The sequence below is a fragment of the Typopeltis vanoorti genome, chromosome 2 (genome assembly GCF_054136105.1).
Source record: "Typopeltis vanoorti isolate ZY-2024b chromosome 2, IOZ_Tvanoo_1.0, whole genome shotgun sequence".
Taxonomy (NCBI): domain Eukaryota; kingdom Metazoa; phylum Arthropoda; class Arachnida; order Uropygi; family Thelyphonidae; genus Typopeltis; species Typopeltis vanoorti.
Genome location: NC_143550.1, coordinates 4,904,746 through 4,923,563, shown reverse-complemented (window position 1 = coordinate 4,923,563; position 18,818 = coordinate 4,904,746). Strand labels below are relative to the sequence as shown.

The 18,818-nt window shown below is 36.3% G+C and overlaps 1 protein-coding gene across 3 annotated transcripts in view; it reads right to left on the bottom strand.

Annotated features, from left to right (window-relative positions):
• LOC150108794 (uncharacterized) overlaps window positions 1-18,818 on the bottom strand; it is a 499,758-nt gene that overhangs the window by 446,226 nt on the left and 34,714 nt on the right. For all 3 annotated transcript variants that reach the window (XM_090403276.1, XM_090403284.1, XM_090403293.1), the window contains exon 3: window positions 11,694-11,781. In XM_090403276.1, coding sequence (XP_090259402.1) covers window positions 11,694-11,781 — 88 coding nt within the window. The remainder of the gene's footprint in view (window positions 1-11,693; window positions 11,782-18,818) is intronic.

The following is an 18,818-nucleotide window of genomic DNA, read 5'->3' as shown; positions in this document are numbered from 1 at the left end:
ACCACAGACTTTCTTTTGTCAGCATTCATAATAATTAAATTATTATTATTCTTCAGTGATGTCAGTGCTTTAAATTCAGAGTAAGAGAGATTAGGACGAGGAGGCTTGGCATTAAAAAGAATTTTTGCACATTGAAAATGTGACCTGTTAGCTGTTTTTTGGGATAAGGATAAAATACCTCTATCTATGCTATGAAAAAAATACATCAGGGGTACTATATTCGAAGTAGTAGCGAAAGTCCTTTTGAAAAAACAAAACGTTCATTGTCTGTTAGTGGATGGCCAGAAACATTGACAACAAGTCTATCCGTATCACAGACATTAGCACTGGTTCTAGAGCGGCTCACCAGCTAATCAAAATCATCGACTTCATACCTAAAGGTTTTTAATGCTTCTTGTGATAAGTAAAGTGTAAGTTTGATTGTGAGGCACTCTAGAACCAGTCTCTTTTACATTGAGTGGGCAAATTTTTTAAAGGTTTTAAATATGTGGCATACTAGTTTGAATGTTTTCGATAAAATTTTAACTATAAAATTAGTATTGTGATAATAATAATAATGTATAGTTTCTGTGGGAGGGAAGCTGTTTATCATTATCCAGAGTTGGGTCCTTTTCATTCAAAATATTTCCATCATCATCAAATTCCTGACATGTACCCTCAAGGGGTGTACAGGATATGATAGTACTACATGAAAAATTTACGCCATCACTAACTTCTTATCTACAATTTTCCTCCAAATCAGTCTGTTACTTGTCAAGACTCCAACATTATCAGATCTTATATTTCTGTCGTCTAAGGCACTTTGTACTGTATCAATCCACCTATATCTTGGTCTTCCTCTGGGTCTTCTCCTGCCAACCTTGCAGAGAACACTTGTTTTGCTAATCTTTCCTAGCCCATCTGTTTAAGTGGCCATACCACTTGAGATTAGCTCTGATAACACATCCCTGGATGCTGACAATGTCAAGTTCTTTCCTAATATCCTTGTTTTTAATATGGTATTCCCATTGATGCCATCTGTTCATGCCTCTAATCTTTCTCAGGACTCTCATATCTGCGGCCTCTAGTCTTTGGTCAAGTGTTTTACTTCTGCCCTAGCTCTCAAATCCATAAGTTAAAACTGGTTTGAATACTGTCTTGGTATACAGATAATTTAGTGTTCCGACTAATTTCTCTCTTATTCCATATGAGTTTATTCAATTGCCTTCCTACCATACCAGCTTTATTGATTCTCTTGTCTATTTCCATATTTAATTTACCATCTTCACTAAAAATTGTGTCTAAGTAGCTGAAATGTTTTACTTATTCCACAGGTTCAGCGTTCAAAACACAGTTTACATTTTCAACGATTCTACCTATTTTCATTGTCTTTGTCTTTTTATTGCTGACCTTCATACCATATCTATTACAACAGTTATTCAATTTAGTCAGGGAATCTTGCAAACTTGTAGCAGATTTATTTAGAAGTATAACATCGCCCGCATAAAGCAAAGAGCTGACATTAACATCTCCAATTCTCATATATCATGTTTAATACCGCTTTCTTTCATAATGTGATCCATATAGATAATGAATAACAGACAGGATAATGTACATCCTTGTCTCACACCAGATTTAACATTAAACCATCTTCCTGTACTTCCTTCAATTCTAACTGCTCACTTGCAACTCAAATAAAGACTAAGTACTGCTTGATATAATGCCCCATTGACACCATATAACTGTAGCGTATTGAATAGCTTCTCTCTTGGCACCTTGTCGTATGCCTTTTCCAGATCGACAAAACTTAAATACAGATCTTTGTTATATTTCCATGCTTTCTCAACTATTTGTCGTAAAGTGAAGATCTGATCCTAACAGCCTCTATTTGGCTTTAATCCAGCTTGTTCTTCACCAAGCTTTTCTTCCACAATTCTTCTCAACCGTTTCTCAAGTATACTGGCATAAATCTTGCCAGGAACATTCAGTAGGGATATACCTCTGTAATTCTCACATTCAGTTTTATTTCCCTTCTTATATATGGGTACTATTAGAGCTCTACTCCAATCATCAGGAATTCGTTCCTCTATCCAGGCCTTCAGAACTATGCAGTGCAGCCACTGGAGGACTTAGACTTTTATACCACCATACTTCAGCATTTATAGTCGAATATCATCTACTCCTTTCTAGTATGCCTGTTGAATGTTTATTACCAGTGGGCAATCACTGCTTGTTTCATTTAGCAATTTTTTGAAGTAATTACTCCATACTTCAAGGATATGTTTTTCTCCCATTTTCATGTAACATTTATCATCTCTAACTCCTTTTACAGAACTCTTTCCTCCATTTCTAAGCTTCTTCAACAACCTGCAGAATATCTTACCACCTTCTTGATATTTATTTTTTATGTTCTTGCCAAAGTCATCCCATGACTTTTGTTTAGTTAGTTTTACACACTGTTAGCTTTCTTACATTTGTCTCTGTATTCTCCAAGAGCACAAGCTGACTTTTTTGCCAGGAATTTTTGATATGCTTTCTTCTTTTCCTTCACTGCCTCTTTAACTTCCTGTGTCCACCATGGAGTTCTGATTTTTCTAATCCTTGCAGACATCCTCACCACATGCCTCTCTTGCTGAATCAATCAGGGTTTTCTTCAAGGTTTGCCAGTGAATCTCCAAGGTTTGGTTCTTGTTCTCAAACTCTTTCATTTTTTCTTCATTAATGTTTGTGTATTTTAGTCTACAGTTCACATCTAAGAGCTGCTCAACTTTTTTTTGCTTTAAAACTTTCATACATGTCATTCTTTTCAATATGAAATTCAATTTTATCTTGCTCAAGACTAAATAGTGATCACTTCCAATTTCAAATCCTCTGTACACTCTGGTGTCCTGCACCAGGGAGAAAACATCACTATCAACAATAACATAGTCAATGAGAATTTTCTTATTCCTTGCCTCTTCTCTCCATGTGAATTTGTTTACATTTTTATGTTGGAACATGGTACTAGTAATAACCAGTCCATGTCCTGAGCAGAAATCCAACAGGTATTTGCCATTATTATTAGCTTTGCTCTTTTCTCCAATTTTCCCAAAACATTTTTGTATGCCTGACAATCACTTCCTACTCTTCTATTTAGATACCCAACAAGGACCAACTTTTCCTTTTTCATTTTGTCAGTTGCTTTCTCTCTAAAGCCTCAAAAAATTCCTCCACTTCTACCTTAGTAGAGCCTTCTGTGGGACCATATGCACAAATAAGTCTCATTGTCCAGTTCCCCATTCTCATATTTGCCTACATTACTCTACTTGAGACTGACTGCCATTCAAGAAGATTAGCCTCGTATTTTGTGTTGAATACTATGGCTACTCCTTCTTTTCCTTGATTGTCATTGCCTGAATATAACATTTTCTATTTATTGCTCAGAAAGATCTCACCAGTTTTGGTCTTTTTTGTTTCAGTCACCCCTATTATGTCGATCTAGTACTTATCTAATTCCTCAGCTAGCTCCATTTCTTTGCCATTCAGGCTTCTTATGTTGATAGTACCAATCTTTTATTCTGGTGATGTTGAGTTGGAGTGTGTTTTCAGATTTGTTTCAGTAGCTGACTTTTTGCTGTTTGCCCTGGTTCCCTGGCAAAAACAACGGAAGCCTTGTTTAACCAGGTGATGCCCCAGCCGGCATGAAATTTTGTCATGTTGTACCATCATTTTGTATATTGGTTTAAGCCAATAGGAATACAATTTGGTCAGCTAAATCCCAAATTGCCAGCCCATCCTTGTTCGTTCAGTATCCAAGTAGATACCCAACAGGGTGCACCACGAGAAGGTGAGGATTGGAAATTAGGTCTGAAGCCCTAGTCAGTTCTCTGCATTCCTTTAAAGGCTATGTGGAGGGCTCCTCTCAGTTATACAGCTTTGACCCTTAAGCACTCCTCAAAATGTTTCCAATTTAACTAATTGTCACTACATATAGTACACAGATGAAATTGTGTGTATACTGTATTTTGCAATAAAATAAAGCTACTTGTTTTTCTTGCATTTGTGGTATGGTGTCTGTTGAGGAGAGGATATTTATAACAATACAGGAGTATTTTCATTCATCTTATGAAAGAATACGCATAGTGAACCAAAGTCCATTTATTCCTATGAATAAAACTGAATCCCATGTTTCATCTCAAGTATATTCATTGCATTAAATAAGATGTTTCCTTTAGCAATCTGCTTACTTTTTATAATAAAGTGACCAATGCATTGGATAAGGGTGTTGCATATACAGTGATATATTTAGATTTTGCAAAGAAATTTGATAAACTGCCACATGACAAGCTGGTAATTAAATTGGAACAGATAGGGCTGAACAGTATATTAGTTCACTGGATTGGAGATTGGTTGTCTGATAGGTATCAGCAAGTTGTCTATGGAGGAGTGACATCACAGAAGATGAAAGTTACTACTGGTGTACACCAAGGGTCTGTTTTGGGTCTATTGCTGTTTAATTTATATGCAAATGATATTTGGAGAGGCCTGAATGTTGATATGGTTGTTTGCAGATGATGCAAAGTTGGGGAGTGCTATCAGGAGGAGCGGATGCTGTGGCTTTGCAAGAGGACTTGAATACATTGGCTGAATGGCTAAATGAGAGTGGGGATATCAATATAATGTTGCAAAGTAAGGTTTTAAAATTTGGAAGCAGAGATGGGATGCAGAGTTGGAGGCTAGATAGAGGGCGGTAGTAGGACATCGTTTGAAGAGCTCCGAAAGATAAGTTATTTAGTTCTATAAAAATAGCATTATAATAAATTTAGCTTAATCCTTTATCCAAGCGAACTTTCAAAAATAGCGTTATTAGTTTAAAAATTGTGCTACAATTATAGTATACTGCAGAGTTAATCTGTTCAGCAAAAAAAAAATTGTTTCAATTAGTGTTAAATGAGTATTTAATAAGATACAACAGATACATAGTGTAGCACATGGCACCAATACATAGGAAGACAATGGCGTCCAAATCGCCGTCTTCATTTAAAAAATTTAATCAAAGGGAGTTCGTCCAGTGTAATGTCTGCAAGATGTATGCTTTTCCGAGAGCGGCTGGAGTTTGGTTTAATAACGATAATGATGGGAAAATGTGCTAAAAGTGTCGATTTGAAAGTGAGGATTTGAAGTGTGTCTCAGTTCGTGAGATTGATGTAGTAGATGAAAGTTATAATGTGATAGAAAATCGTGATGTAGCACCAAATAGCATTAAGAGTGGTGTCAAAAGTGAAAGTAAAAGTATAGAGCAAGATAATGTTTGAGTGATAAAAAAAATGAAGGGTTAGTTGCAATGAGGGAGATTGCACGGTTGCGTGGAGTGATACATAGGACGAAGCAGCAGCTGGAGCGATTACAAAATTGTCTACAGACTGCATCAGCTAATAGAAAGAAGCAAATGCATGATAATAAAAATTAAAACATGATCGGGAGTGAAAGAAAAATTAAGACGTGAGTGTTGTATGGTGATTCAGTAGGAAAAAGTGTAATATATGAGAGTTTGACAAACTTGTGCTTTCTGGGTGTGAAAATTAATGATGTAAGTAAGGCTATTAGAGCACAAAAGCATAGGGTGAAAAAAATGATAGTAGTGGCAGGAACGAATGATTTAAAAGGCGAAAAATTTGCTATGAGAGAGGACTTGAAGGAATTACTAGAGGTAGCAAAAGAAAAGAGTGAGAGAGTTCAGGTAGTGAGTCTGTTACTGCGGTATGACAGAATAGAGTTCAGAAGGAGGGCCATAATTGCGAATGACTCTATGCACAGGTTATGCAGGAGGAGTGGTGTGAAGTTTGTGGATGTGTGGATGGTTTGCATCTGAATGGATTTAGTGTGCGGAGACTGGAAAAAGTGTTGCTGAATGAAGTGAAAGTGGATGTGCAGAATCAGGGAAACTAGAACTATTATGGGGGGGGGGGGATATGTAGACATCAGTGAGGCAGTTGAGTGTGACATGTGTATAATATGCCTGAGCTAGTACGTAGGAAAACAAACCAGAATGGGATAGTTAGTAGAAGACATCAAGATAAGGATGGAACAAACGGGCTTCTGCACTTTATGTATACTAATGCCAGGAGGATTAGGAACAAGGAGGAATTTTTGGCCTTGGTAGGCTCTTCCTGGCCACAGGTTATTGGCATTAGTGAGACATGGCTGACAGAAGATGATATAGCTAGTGGGATAGAATGTGAAGGGTATAGTGTGTTCAGGAGGGACAGAGAGAAAAAAATGGGGGGAGGAGTGTTATTGATGATAGCTGATGAACTGCAGGATAGTGGAAAGAGCACATTTGAGGCTATATGGTATGAAATAGAGGCCAGCAGAATAAAATATACAGTTTGGTGCTGCTATAGACCAGGTGATGGAATAAATGATGGAGATAGTATGCATAGGCAAATAGACTCAATGAGTGTAGGACGGGTGATTATTATAGGGGATTTCAACTATGGTAACATGGATTGAAAGGAGGAGAAGACACGTGGGAGAAAGGAAATGGATTTTATGCAGTTTACTAAGGGATAACTACCTGAGACGGCATGTAATGGAATATACTAGGGGTTCGAGAGTGCTCAACCTAGTAATTACATCTGAGAATTTGACTGTAATGAATATGACCACGTTGCCACAAAATGGTGAGAGTGATCATAAGGTCTTGACCTGGGAAGTGGCTAAATGTGTGGAATTATCAATTAAGACAGGGTACATGTGGAATTACTGGGCTGGTAAGTATGACAAGCTTAGGAGATTTCTTGGTTCAGTGCCATGGCATGTAAAATTGCAAGGGCTGGATGTTAATAGTGCATGGAAAGTGGTTAAGGAGTGTTTGCAGGAGACAATGGCTGACTGCATACCTAGAGTCCGGATAGTAAATCAAGTGGGAGTTAAATGGATGAATAACACCATTAAGCTTGAGCTGCAAAGAAAAAAACAACTGTGGAGGGAATTTAAGGAGAAAGGTGACCTGCAGGCACACAAAAATTATAAAGCACAGGCCAGAAGGGTAACTAGTGTGGTAAGAAAAGCAAAAGCAGATTATGAAAGGAAATTAGCAATGCAAGCTAAAGAGAATTCCAAACAGTTTTTTCGATATGCTGCAAGTAAAAGAAAATGTATATGGCAAAATGATTCTAAGGAATGCCGAGCAGGGAGGTAACTGAATCAGTTGAAATAGTGAAATTACTGAGCGAGCACTTTGCAAGAGTATATCATCCAGGTGGTGATATTGCAGGAATGAGAGAACGAATGGCTGATGCAGGAATTGAAGTGAATGAAACGAGGTGAATAGTATATTACAGAACCTTAATGTAAATACATCTGTGGGTTTGGATGGCATACCAGCTCAAGTCTTATGTAAAGCAGCAAAGGAATTGTCAGTTCCCTTGACCATACTGTTTAATTTAAGTCTCAGCTCTGGGTTAGTTCCGAGGGAGAGGAAAGAGGGGAAGATAGTTCCATTGCATAAAGGAGGTTCCAAGACTGCTGTTGCAAATTACCAACTGACCAGCATATCAGGAATCATTGTCAAGGATTTGGAGATATTAGTCAAGAGCAAAATACAGGAATGGATAGATGAAAATGGGATACTGCATGGGGGGACAGCATGGTTTTGTGAAAGGTAGATCATGCCTCAGTAACTTGCTCACGTTTTATAACACAGTGACGGCTGAACAGGATAAGGGTAATGGATTTTACAGTGATACTCCAGGACTTTGCTAAGGCCTTTGACAGGATACCACATGGAATTCTAATCAGTAAACTGCAGCACATAGGGATGGATATAGGGTTGGTGAGATGGATAGGAGGGTGGTTGATGGAGAGATATCAGAGAGTAGTTTATTCAGGAGTAGAGTCCAAAAGAAGGCCTGTTACTAGTGGTGTACCCTAGGGTTCTGTTCTTGAACCACAGCTATTTAATTTGTTCATTAATGATATAGGAAAGGATCTGAGAGGAACTGTTCATTTATTTGCTGATGATGCAAAGTTGGGTAGAGCAATAGTGAATGCACATGATGTCAAAATTTTGCAGGATGATTTGGACAGACTGGCAGTCTTGGCTAATGAGAATGGATGTCAGTTTAATGCAGCAAAGTGTAAGGTTATGCATTTTGGGGTGAAAAAATTAGCAGCAGTATATCACATTTGTGAAACTGTACTCCAGGAGGTTGACGAAGCCAGAGATTTGGGTGTGTTGGTGGATAGGGAGTTGAAGGGAGGCACATAACAAAAGTGGCTAAATCAGCTCATCAGATCACTTGGTTACTGAAGAATACTTTGACGAGCAGAGATAAGCAAGTTATTGTTCCTCTTTATCGAGCTTCGATAAGACCCTATCTTGCCTACTGTGCCCAGATCTGGGTTCCTGGGTTACAGAAATTGGTTGACAGGTGGAAAAGAGGTATTATGATTGAGACATTCAAATTACTGATTGGTTTTTACAAGATTAATTCAAAGGAAATTTTTCAGAACAGGTCTGGTGATGGGAAGAACTAGGGGCCATTCATCGAAATTGAGCAAGAGTGTAGTTAGCAAGGGTGTTGGAACTAGGTTTTTTACTTGGAGAGTGGTGAATGAGTGGAATAAGCTGCCAGAGTTTGTTGTTGGTGCCATGAGTATAAATGAATTCAAAGCAAAGTATGATAGATACTGTGCAAATGCCAAACAGTTGTTCTTGACATGATGTTTAAGGCCTCCCTTGATGAGACTAAGGACTCCTTGGAGTTGCCCGTAATAATAATAATAATAATAATAATAATAATAATAATGATGATGATGATGAATTGCTTTCTATAATGTTTGATTTATCCCATATAATTGTAGTGGATTGAAAGAGTTTTTATCTCTGGGCACCTTGCTGTATACCTTTTCCAGATTTACAAAACTAAAGTACAGATCCCTATTATATTCCCATGATTTCTCAACTATTAGTCGTAAAATGAAAATCTGATCTTGACAACCTCGATTTGGACTGAATCCAGTTTGTTCCTCTTCAAGTTTCTCTTTCACAAATTTTCTTGACTACTTTTCAAGTATGCTTGCCTAAATTTTACTTGGAACACTTAGCAGAGAAATTTCTCTGTAATTCTCACATTCATCTTTATTCCCTGTTTTTAACAGATGGGAACTATAAGAGTTCTACTCCAGTCATCAGGAATTCAACCTTCTGCCACGACCATCTGAATTATGCCGTATAACCACTGCAAAATTTTTATACCTCCATAATTCAGCATTTCTGATCAAATCAAGATTATATATATGATGTGTTTGAAACAGGAAAGACTAGAGATTTGTGTCAGCCCAAGAGGAGAAATATAATCTTGCCTTGAGATCTGTATCTTACATGAAGGTATCAGGATGTGAAGTGACATCTTTCTTATAAAAAATAAGTTAGAACAGTGTTGTGGCAGCACTGATGTTAAGAGGGTTTTCATCATCCTGCTAGAGTAAAATGGCAAGGAAATCAGTATTCATGACACTGGTTGTGAATGAACTTGAAGATCAGAATGTCTCAGCATTATGATGTCTGTCAGATAAAGAAACAGGCTGGAGTGTACAGTTATCAGCAAAACTATGGACAAAATTTTGGATCAGTGTGGCCATTTATGTATAGGAAAAAGAGCAGGTGGAAACAAACAGCCATGAATTATTCACACACTGGTGGGAAACTCTGAAGGGAGAAAGCTGTTCACAATGAAACATATTTAATGACCAGTGGCTACTAAGTTAAGTGATATTGGGTTTCGAAATCTCTAATGCACTGTTATTAGTTACATAATTTTCAAATTATCTGAAACCAAATGGGATTGCATTAAACAGAACCTACATGCTATATGAGAATGATGAAGCCATATATCAGTAAACTTTAATCTGGATATAAAATATCTGGAGGTAAAAATCTAAATTTTTAAATGAGAATATGTTTTTTAAATATTAATATTAAAATTTTAAATAAAACATTAATTTTGTTTTTATTTTGATGCAATCTCATAATGATTTGTCTAATGATTAACTGATGTCCACTAATAACTGAAAAGTAATTGTCATTTTGATTTAAAATATATATATATATATATATTTTTTTTTAAAAAAATAGATTTAATGACTTAAAAACCGAGATTACTTATAAAGATTTAATAAGATTAATACAACTAGTTTCGGCTTATAATAGCCTTCATCAGGTATTCTTAAAGGAAGAGAATAATTATAAACATTGACGTATCTAAAAACTTGAAAATACAGGTAAAATATCGCCACACATAATTGATACATAAAAAACGTTGTTTATGAAATTTCTTCTGGATCCTCCTAGACAGTGCACCACAGGAACTAGAAATTTTAAAGGCAGCATCTCCATCCCATATATTAGCACAGTCTCTAACAAATTAGCAAAAGTCCTTAAAAAATATAACATCAAGACGTTCTTCACCACCCTTCCAAAAATCGGTTCTCTAATCAGTCATCCAAAGCCTCCTCATCACAACCTAAAATATCCAGGTGTATATAAATTATGGTGCGATTGCAATATCCCTTATTTCAGACAAACTAACAAATCTGTGCAACGTATAGAAGAGCATAAAAGAGACATCTCTTACAAAAGATCACATGCAACTGCGTTATCCAGTCATGTTCTTTTTTCAAATAATCCTAATGATTATCAACAAAGCCACTCCGTTTGCTGGGATAGATCAGAAAATATTTTTCGTTATGATGATGAGTTTGAGAGAAAAATTATAGAATCAAGGGAAATCCTTCTGAATCCTGTCCACTTAAACAACAATTTGAGTTATAACATCCCAGATAGCCATGCTGCAGTTATTCAATATTGGCGTTCACGTGAGTCTGCACGCATACTTGCAATAAACAATGGCACGTCTGTTAGAACAACTTGAAAAAATACAACGTTTTTTATGTATCAATTATGTGTGGCGATATTTTACCTGTATTTTCAAGTTTTTAGATACTTCAATGTTTATTACTATTCTCTTCCTTTAAGAATACCTGATGAAGGCTATTATAAGCCGAAACTAGTTGTATTAATCTTATTAAATCTTTATAAGTAATCTCGGTTTTTAAGTCATTAAATCTATTTTTAAAAATGTATCACAACAACCGAGTTGAAGCATATAATTACATATATATAATTACATATGTATATATATATATATATATATATATAGCAGACAAATTCTGCAATCTTGTGGTCTTTACAGGAATGTGGTTCCTGCAATATACTATTGTTTGACATAGTGTGATTTCTGTAGTTTATTTTCTTGAGTTTCAGGATTAAAATCCTTGGTTTCCAGGAGGAAAAACCTTACTGGCCCATGCCAGAGAGGGACTAACTTGGGAATCAGTTAAAGAGAGGTTCAGAAAAAGTTCCTCTAGTGGGAAACCAGAATCAAATTTTCAACAGTCTTTCTTTGGGCAGCCTAGCACTATGGATGTACAAATCATTTCCACAAAACTTCACAACTGGAGGTATCTTTCATTTGGAAACACAGTTAGCATACTGTAGCACGAACCTGAGTTTTAAGACACTCTATTTGCATATGGACATACTCTAATGGGTAAAGTGGGAAAATTATCTTCCTCATGAAAAACAAATGTGTATCATACACTTGCACATGTATCCTTAAAGCACTAAATATCAAAATATTAAAAATAAACAAATAAAGTTCTGCACTTACTTTTTTAATTTCTTCTTTGAGAACCTCAATCTGATTCAGTACTGCTTTGATTTCTTCTGATTTAGATGACATTTGCCCATACAATGAACTAGTATGAAAAACAAAAAATATCTAGAAATCAGTAACTTTTACATTTTTAATTTCAAAACAAAAATGTAAAATACTACTTCCAAAAAATGGACAGTCTTATACCACTATTCCTGTTAAAGTTAGAAGAATGGAATAACACTTCAATTCTCTGAATAACCATTCTAGAAGGAACTTCCTCTGGTGTAACAACCTCATCTTCAATTCAGTACAAAACAATCATAGAATACAAACATCCTCAATCAAATTAGGAAGATGATCACTGACTCATACATCATTGCAGTTCTGATCATACTGCCAACTTCTACAAAACATTAACCTTACTCATCCACTATATCATGCTCAAAGTAGTAGCCTTGCACCTTTTGACAAACAGGCATACAACAAATTCTTACAGAAAAATAAATAAAAGATACATTCTTAATACAGAATCCAAGAAGTTCTGTCTCACTATGCATTCCATCAATAATATCACAGAGTCCTATGAAGGAAAATGAAAGTGATACACCAAAGCAGATTCCTAAAAGAAAGATTATTCAAATCATCTCAAAGCATTACTTGATGTTCCTAACTCAAACAGGAATGACAGTATTTAAATGTCGCAATTCTAGGGTGTAGTTCTACTGAACATTCTTCATCAATATCAACATCAATATATATATATTACACAAGTTAAAGTTTTTTTAACTTGGGTATACTATGTTAAAGATACCAAGCAATTTTATAAGCTAGATTTTAATCCTTTTTCCCAAGTAAGCAAACAGACAAGTAAGTCAAGTTTGCCCTGCATGTAGTGCAAGTCTGAGGCAACCCGTGGTAAAGGTGGAGTAAGCTCTGATCACTTTCCTTATTATTTTCCCCTAATGCAAAGCACATCCCCTTGTGGAGATGTATGATGCTATGCATTAAAGGCAAGAGCCACTAACCAGACTGGTTTCGACCTTTATTGAGGTCTCATCAGTGGGAGCCAGACCTAAAAATGCCAAGGTTGAAGTGATGCAGAGCTTATAAATTTTACCTAAACAAGTTGCCACAAGGTGCTTTGACCTTATTAAATAAAATACTTGGGAAAAAGGATTAAAACCTAGCTTATAAAATTGCTTGGTATCTTTAACATAGTATACCCAAGTTAAAAAACTTTCTACATTTTACTCTCATCCTGAGATTTCAATAAAAATCTCAGGATGAGAAATCTGATGGTGTCTTCACATTTTCTGTATATTCTTTTTTGAATTATTTTCAGAAACATTTTGAGAACATGACCCATTAGACTGATCATTCTATAATCATTACAAGTTTTCGCATTTGCTTTATTAGGTAGCATGATGAAGATCGAATGTATCTGGTCTTCAGCAATTATACCATTGTACATCTTATTAAATAGCTTTACTAATATAGTAATGTTGTCGTCTCCTAATAATTTTACTATTTCTGCTGGTATTCTACCATTTTATCAGGATTTTACCATTTTTAATGAGTTCAGTGTACATTCTGCCTCTGATCTTAGAATGCATGGACGTTCCATCTGTTCATATTTTCTGGGTTTTCTCTGTTATCAGTAATGAGTGCTTCATATTCCACCCATTCTTTTATTTTATCATCCTTTTCGGATATTATTTCTATTATTTAGAAGGATACATAGTTGTTTTATCTTGAATATATCTAAGGTCTATTCAGCTTTTTATGTAGATTAAAACTGTCATACTTTTCCTGTAGAAATTCTATTCCTTTACATCAATAAAAACTCAACCTGCTGTATCACCTTTCCTCAGCTGATGCCCTATTGTCATTGTCATAGCATAACAAACGATAACTTTAAAATGTTTTCCTATCTATATGAAAGGACTTCATATATATCCACTATTAAGTTCCAAACAATTCCCCTTATTTCTCTCACAGCAGAAAAAAAAAAAAGGAGCCACTTGAAAATGGCTACAAAATCTTGTCACATATATTATTATTATTACTATTATTATAAAGAGAGTCCTGTAGGGAGTGACTCATTGAAGGAGGCCACATACCACTTGCACAAATTCTCACTCTGTCTTCAAAATGAGTATTCCACAATCCTAAGATGATGTTAATGGATGAAAGTGGTAGAATGGTAACTGCTGCAGAAGACAATGTTGAGGTATCAGTGATGAATTTATAAGAGTGTTCCATCCTGATCAGGGTGAAATCATGAGGAACTTAAGTATACAGGACATAGGAGAGGATGGCTAATTATGAATGAGCAAGAGGTATTTGAGGAAATAAATAACCTTGATGTCAATAAAGCAATAGGATTTGATGACATATCACCATGCATATTAAGGGAATGTTCCAGGGAATTGACAGTAGCATTGTCATGCCTGTTTAATAACAATCTTGTAACAGCACAGGTTCCAAGGGAGTGGAAGGAGGGTAAAATTGTACCACTACATAAAGGAGATAATAAGGCTGTAGCTTCCAATCTGTATATCTGGAGTTGTGATGAAGGTACTGGAGAGAATGATGAGAAGTAGGATACAGAAATAGGTTGAAAAACAGCAGTATTCTCTGTCGTTATCAGCAATGATTTTTTAAAGGGAGATCATGCTTCACTAACCTACTTATGTACTATAACAAGTGACAAATACCTTGGACAGGGGGAGATGCATGTACAGTGGTATAATTGAATTTTGCAAAAGCTTGTAAGTTGTTTTCAGGAGGCCATTGCTGGAAATTGTAAAAGGAGGGTGTGAGCAGAACAGTGAGGAGAAGGTTCTTTGCATGGAGAGTGGAATGCACTGCCAAAGTGTGTTGTGAATGTAGACACACTGAATCAGTTTAAAGCACGGTTGGATGACAAATGTGTGCAATAGTGTGCATCTCCCACAATGAATCTCCGACTCCATGGAGGTCAGATATTGATGATGATAATAATAATAATAATAATAATAATAATAATAATAATAATAATAATAATAATAATAATAATAAAATAGTCATCAGCTAGCTAATGAGTCACTCTATGTTACCATGCATGCACAACCGCTCTCCCATATCTTATCTGGCAGAAAATTCTGAATGGACCTTACTTTCTGGATGCACCTCATATCAAATTTAAAAATGTGTTATCTAAACTTCATCTGACAGCTTGCTTATGTCAAATAGAAAAACATCAAATAATAATTCAAACCAAAAGCTTTTAACTAGAAAATGATATTCACGTTTCCCAGATGCAAGGATTGAGGATAATAGCATGGATTCAAGTAGGTCAGAAGTCTTGCTTATGTCAAATAGAAAAACATCAAATAATAATTCAAACCAAAAGCTTTTAACTAGAAAATGATATTCATGTTTCCCAGATGCAAGGATTGAGGATAATAGCATGGATTCAAGTAAGTCAGGAAGTAACGGAAATCAGGTAAGTGACGTTGTTTGTAAAAAGAAAGCTGTTGTTTGGTATGGTGACTATAATAAAACATGCTATTGATGAGTGAGTTATAACTTTGAGTTTTCCTGGAGTGAAAATTAAGAATATAAAGGAATCAATTCAAAAACAGAAAAGAAAAGTAAATGAGATCATAATTGTAATAGGTATTAACGACTTAACTAGCAATAAGTTCAGTATGACAGAGGACATGAAAGGGTTGTTGGAAGAGACGAGAGTGAAGAGTGAGAAAATGAAAATCAAAAGAATTTTCCCTCAATATGATAAAAATGAATTAAGAAGAAGGGCTATGATGGCAAACAATTCGATGTGCAGGTTGTGTAGAAGGAATGGATGTGAGTTTTTGGATGTGTGGAGTGAGTTTGAGGGAAAAGATTGGATTTGTATAAGAGGGACTGCCTACACCTAAATGCGTTTGGTATCAAGTCTAGAAAAACTAATAGCTGTTTGAGACCTTTTAACTTCTTGACTGGGTTACCTGTATATGGAGGCTAATGACTTCACATTAATTACCTTAGCACCCCATAATGCAAGGCACATATCCTTATAGACATGTATAATGCTATGCATTATGGAAAGGACCACTACCCAGACCGGTTTTGACCTTTATTGAGGTCTCATCAGTGGGAAGCAATACTAAGGTTGAAGTAATGCAGAGGTCATATATTTCCCATATAAAAGTAGTCAAAAGATGTCACACCTTATTACCAAAATACTCTGGATTAAAGATAGATGTTGAAAGTTTTTTCACATACTATAATTTTTTGGCATCTTTAATTTATAATATAATATAATTGAATGAAAAAACTTTCAATTATATAGTCATATATTTCCCATATACAAGTAGTCAAGAGGTGTAACACCTCATTACCAAAATACTCTGGATTAGAGATATATGTTGAAAGTTTTTTCACTCAGTTATATTATAAATTAAAGATGCCAAAAAATTATAGTATGTAAAAAAACTTTCAACATCTATCTTTAATCCAGAGTATTTTGGTAATAAGGTGTGACATCTTTTGACTACTTGTATATGGGAAATATATGACTTCTGCATTACTTCAACCTTGGTATTGCTTCTGGGGTTGGTTCCCACTGATGAGACCTCAATAAAGGTCAAAACCGGTCTGGGTAGTGGTCCTTCCCATAATGCATAGCATTATACATGTCTATAAGGATATGTGCCTTGCATTATGGGGTACTAAGGTAATTAATGTGAAGTCATTAGCCTCCATATACTGGTAACCCAGTCAAGAAGTTACTTCATGCACAAACGTTTGCTTACACTTGGATTAAGGATGTAACCAAGAACATAATTTCTTGGCACCTATAATTTGAGAAAAATATTTGAGAAAAATGAGAAAAATTTGAGAAAAATGGTATAGCATGAAATATGAAGTAAAGAAGGTTATTAAAAAAGATATGATAATCTGGTTAGAGGAACAATGTAAAAATATTAATAAATACTATGGTGAATATAATATTACTATTATTATTATTATTATTATTATTATTACTGTTATTACGGGCAACTCCAGGGAGTCATTAGACTCATCGAGGGAGGCCCTAAATCATATTCATCACAACTATTTGACATTCATACAGTACCTATCATACCTCGCCTTAAACTCATTCACTGTCACAGCATCCACCACAGACTCAGGGAGCGCATTCCACTCATTCACTACTCTAAAAGTAAAGAACCCAGCTCTAACACCTTTACTAACCACACTTTTGCCCAGTTTCCATGGATGTCCCCTAGTCCTCCCACAACCAGCCCTGTTCTCAAAAATATCTTCTGAATTAATTTTATAGAAACCCTTCAGTAATTTGAATGTCTCAATCATATCTCCCCTCCTCCGCCTATCAACCAATTTTTGCAACCCACAAATCCTCAACCTGTTCTCATACAGTTCATTCCACAGACCTGCTATCATCTTGGTCACTCGCCTCTGGATCCTCTCCACCTCCTCCCCATCAAGAGAAACCTAGGTGACCAAATCTGAGCACAGTAGTCTAGATGGGGTCTTATCAAGGCTCGATACAGAGGAACAATAACCTGCTTGTCTCTGCTTGTCAACGTATTCTTTAGCAACCAAGTGATTTGATGAGCTGATTTGGCCACTTTTGCAATGTGTCCCCTAAATTTCAATTCCTTATCTACCAACACTCCTAAATCTCGTGCCTCATCAATTTCCTGGAGCACGGTTCCACCAATGCAGTAAACTGCCTCCAATCTTTTCACCCCAAAATGCATAACCTTACATTTTGCCACATTAAACTGACATCCATTCTCCTTAGCCCAGACCTCCAATCTATCCAAATCATCCTGCAAAAATTTGACATCATCTGCATTCACTATTGCCCTACCCAACTTCGCATCATCTGCAAACAAATGAACTGTTCCTCGCAGATCCTTTCCTATATCGTTTATGAACAAATTAAACAGCAGTGGTCCAAGAACAGATCCTTGTGGCACACCACTAGTCACAGGCCGTCTTGTGGACTCTACTCCTGAGTAAACCACTCTCTGATATCTCTCCGTCAACCACCCTCCTATCCATCTCACCAACCCTATGTCCATCCCCATATGCCCCAATTTACTGATTAGAATTCCATGTGGTATCCTGTCAAAGGCCTTGGCAAGGTCCAGTAGAATCACCGTAAACCCATTACCCTTATCCAGTTCAGCTGTCACTGTGTTATAATATGTGAGCAAGTTACTGAGGCATGACCTACCCTTCACAAAACCATGCTGTCCCCGATACAGTATCCCATTTTCTTCTATCCAATCTTGTATTTTTCTCTTGACTATTTTCTCTAAGACCTTGATAATGATTCCTGTTATGCTGATTGGCCGGTAATTTTCAACAGCAGCCTTGGAACCACCTTTGTGCAGTGGAACTATTTTCCCCTCTTTCCACCCCCTTGGGACTGACCCAGTCCTCAGGCTCAAATTAAACAAAATGGTCAAGGGCACTGACAATTCTTTGGCCGCTTCACGTACGACACGAGCTGGTATACCATCCAATCCCACAGATGTATTGACATTGAGGTTCTGTAATAGACTAGTTACCTCTACTTCATTCATCACAATTCCAGTATAAGCTGTTGGTTCTTCCATTCCTGCAAAGTCACCACCTGGGTGATATACTCTTGCAAAGTGCTCGCTCAGTAATTCCACAATATCAACTGATTCAGTTACCTCCCTACCCTCAGCATTTTTTAAGATCATTCTACCATGAGCATTTTTCCTTTTACTTGCAACATATTGAAAAAACTGTTTGGGATTCTCTTTAGCCTGCATGGCCAATTTCCTTTCGTAATCTGCTTTTGCTTTTCTTACCACCCTTGTTACCATCCTGGCCTGAGCTTTATACTGTTCCTGCGCCTGATGGTCACCCTTCTCCTTAAAATTCCTCCACAATTGTTTCTTTTTTTGCAGCTCAAGCTTAATAGTGTTATTCATCCATTTAACCCCTAATTGATTTATTATTCGGACTCTTGGTATACAGTCAACCATTGCCTCCTGCAAACAGTTCTTAACCACCTCCCATGCACTATCAACATCCAGCCCTTGCAGTTTTACATGCCATGGCATTGAGCCAAGCACACACCTAAGC